The 3238-nt window shown below is 38.8% G+C and overlaps 1 protein-coding gene across 2 annotated transcripts in view; it reads left to right on the top strand.

The window, feature by feature from the left end:
- Fam135b (family with sequence similarity 135 member B) overlaps window positions 1-3238 on the top strand; it is a 267506-nt gene that overhangs the window by 95089 nt on the left and 169179 nt on the right. For both annotated transcript variants that reach the window (XM_021216986.2, XM_029531127.1), the window contains one exon: window positions 222-317. In XM_021216986.2, coding sequence (XP_021072645.1) covers window positions 241-317 — 77 coding nt within the window. In that variant the 5' untranslated portion in view covers window positions 222-240. The remainder of the gene's footprint in view (window positions 1-221; window positions 318-3238) is intronic.

Here is a 3238-nt window from a genome sequence, read left to right as displayed (position 1 = left end):
TCTCTCTCTCTCTCTCTCTCTCTCCCTTCCTTCCTTCCTTCCTTCTATATAAGAAGAACTTTTGAACATACCTTGAAGCAGAACACGGTGTTGCTTTGGTCCTGTCAGCCACATGGTCTTGTCCAGCTAAGCATTGCTAAGTTGCTGGTTATTGAAACCAGGTCTGTATACGTTTGGCTAAAGTCATCTTAAGCAGTTAACTTATTTCTTTATTTTTTCAGGTAATGAACCAAAAAGATCATGTCTGAAGTACAAGGAACAGTTGAGTTTTCTGTGGAGCTACATAAATTTTATAATGTGGATCTCTTTCAGAGAGGGTAAGTATAATTCACTCTGTGAGTGAGTGAGTGAGTGAGTGAGTGAGTGAGTGTGTGTGTGTGTGTGTGTGTGTGTGTGTGTGTGTGTTGGGGGTGTGGTCAGGTAATAAGATATTTTGGATGCATGGAGAACTTTCATTATTTTCCTGTCTAATGGAAAATTCAAACTATTAGCTCATCTGGAGTAAGTTATGCATTGACTAAGAGCTAACTTCCTTCATCCCTCCCTCATTTTCTTCTACATTCCCTCTTCTCTGTTGATCTTTTCACTGCATTTTAAAGGAAGTGAGTTTGGGGATGTAAGGTTTATGCATATGTTCTCTGCATCCGCTCCTGCCTTCCGGTTCCTGCCATGTCTGAGTTTCTGCCCTTTTACTTCCTTTTTTGATAAACTGTGATGTGGAAGAGTAAGCCAAATAAACCCTTTCTTTAGCAGGTTGGTTTTTTGGTCATGGCGTTTCACCACAGCAATAGCAACCCTAAGATAGTACTGTTCTCTCTTGCCATACAATCGTCATTTTCACTCTTTTTTGTTTGTTTTGTTTTGTTTTGTTTTGTTTTTTGTTTGTTTATTTGTTTTTCAAGACAGGGTTTTCCTGTGTAGCCCTGGCTGTCCTGGAACTCACTTTGTAGACCAGGCTGGCCTCGAACTCAGAGATCCTCCTGCCTCTACCTCCCAAGTGCTGGGATTAAAGGTGTGCACCACCACTGCCCGGCCATTTTCACTCTTATAAAACAGAAACAACATGTAGTATTTATCTTTATATGATTAATTTAACCCAATACAATATCCTCCCACCTGGAAAAAATATATGCATACACACAAACATAATATGGTCATGTAATATGTATGGTGATATCTATACATCTATGTATGTATGTATGTATCTATCTATCTATCACCATACCACTATCAGCAACACATTGATGATTTTTTCTTTATATATGTATATATATGTACATATGTATATGTATACACACACATACACTCAGAGTGTGTTTGCAAAATCATTCTGTCATCTTTTTGTAACCTCTAATCAGATTTCCATAATTATTGTACTATTTTATACTGTTTACATACGTGAAAGTCCCCTTTGTGCACATCCTTGCCAACATTTATTTGTTATTTTGATAATAGTTTTCCTAATTAAGGTTAGATGAGATTTCCTTGTAGTCTTAATGATCATTTACTTGCTAATTAGCAATACTAGACTGGTTTGTTTTTCAAACATTTGCTGGTCATTTGGTTATCTTCCTTTGGGAAATATGTAATTAGGACATTGAACCTCTTGGTGCCCATTCTTGACATTGCATAGCCTATTTTTAATGACTCTGCTGGATTAAGAAAATTCTAAGGCCAGCATAATCTTAGGGCCTAGGCATAGATAGATGCTGTCGTTGGGTGGACCTATGCACAGTTTCAACCAGTGAAGCAGTACTCCAGTTTTAGAAGCATACATCTGAAATTAATGCTACTTTTGAGTATCATCCATGATCTCCCTTTCTTACAATTATTTCTGTACCGTATTTACTTTATTTACACCCTAACCTTAACTTCTCCTATGGTTCCCAACTCCTCAAAGTATTGAAGTTTAAAAAAATATATTTTTATATTAAAGAAAGTATACATATATTTATATACATATATATATATATATGTATATATATATAGTGTGTAGTGTATGTGTATTTGTGTGTGTGTGTGTGTGTGTGTGTGTTTAGGGCTCACTACTTGGAATTGGCTAATCAGGGGTTTCATCCTTGGGGAAGGCTTAATTTTCATCTCAGCAGTTATTATTGCTTGCTATTCTACATCTAGGAGTGTGGCCTTGTGATATTTCCCCCACCCATGCTGGCCTGTTAGCTGGTATTGGCATTGTGCTTGTCTTGTTTAGGTGACTACATGGTTAAGACTTCATGGACATAACTTCCTTGTCTTATACAGAGGATACTATTTCATAGCAGACATTGTTGTTTTTGTCTCTTCTCATCTTTCCACCCCTTGTTCAGTAATGTTCCTTGAACCTTATGTGTAGAGATTCTGTTGTAGATTTATCAACTAGAGTTGGACACCTCATGATCAGTTTTCTTGCTATTTTATCCAAATGTGGCTGTCTATAATATTCTGTGTATGCTGAAAGAGGAAGCATTCTTTGATGATGGTGAGAGCTATATTGGACTAATACTAAATACATACGTATTTAGACTGCAGTTAGAAATTATAATATTTTACAAAGTGGCAGAGGTAGGTTTTCAGGGGGCACAAATTCACCAACTATGCTTGGTTTACAGTATAAGGTATATAGCTCTTGTATTGAGTAAGCCTTAAATCCAATCAGATAGCTATTGGTTACTCCCAAGATAAGTGTCACTCTTATACCACGTGGGGACATCTTGTCATGCTAGTCAGTATTGTGATTTATAGCATTTGCAAGTGCTTAGGACCACTGATTGCTTATCTGCTTCCACTCCCTTCTTACTTAGAATGAAACAGGAGACCTGAGTAGGTTCCACTTCTGCTGCTGATGCTTCATTCATACTCAGATCTTCGATTTTCACATTTGTTTGAAAAGGAAGCCATTTTGCTAATTTCACCCTGCCATTAGACAGTTTTTGTATTTGTTACCAAACTCTAGAAATAAGCAGAACCTTGTGAACTTTTTAATATAGGCTTCTTCGGAACTGGGAGTTGAAATACTATAGTCTTAGCTTAACTAAGTGTTGGGAACAAAATAAAATAAGGGGGGGGGAGTGGAGGGCCCTGGAGCAAAAGGGGAGGAAGGTGGGCCTAGTGCCCCGCCAGAGTTCCCCTGTGCTCTGGGCAGGCAGACGCAGGCATTGGGGGGCTGCCAGGCACTTTCCACTCGGACCCACACAGCGGGGGGTGGAGAAGGGGCAGCCCCGACAGGGACCCCCCCCCC

This window comes from Mus pahari, chromosome 17, assembly GCF_900095145.1.
Source record: "Mus pahari chromosome 17, PAHARI_EIJ_v1.1, whole genome shotgun sequence".
NCBI lineage: Eukaryota > Metazoa > Chordata > Mammalia > Rodentia > Muridae > Mus > Mus pahari.
Note: the sequence above shows the minus strand (reverse complement) of the source record. Positions and strands in the feature narration are given on the sequence as shown.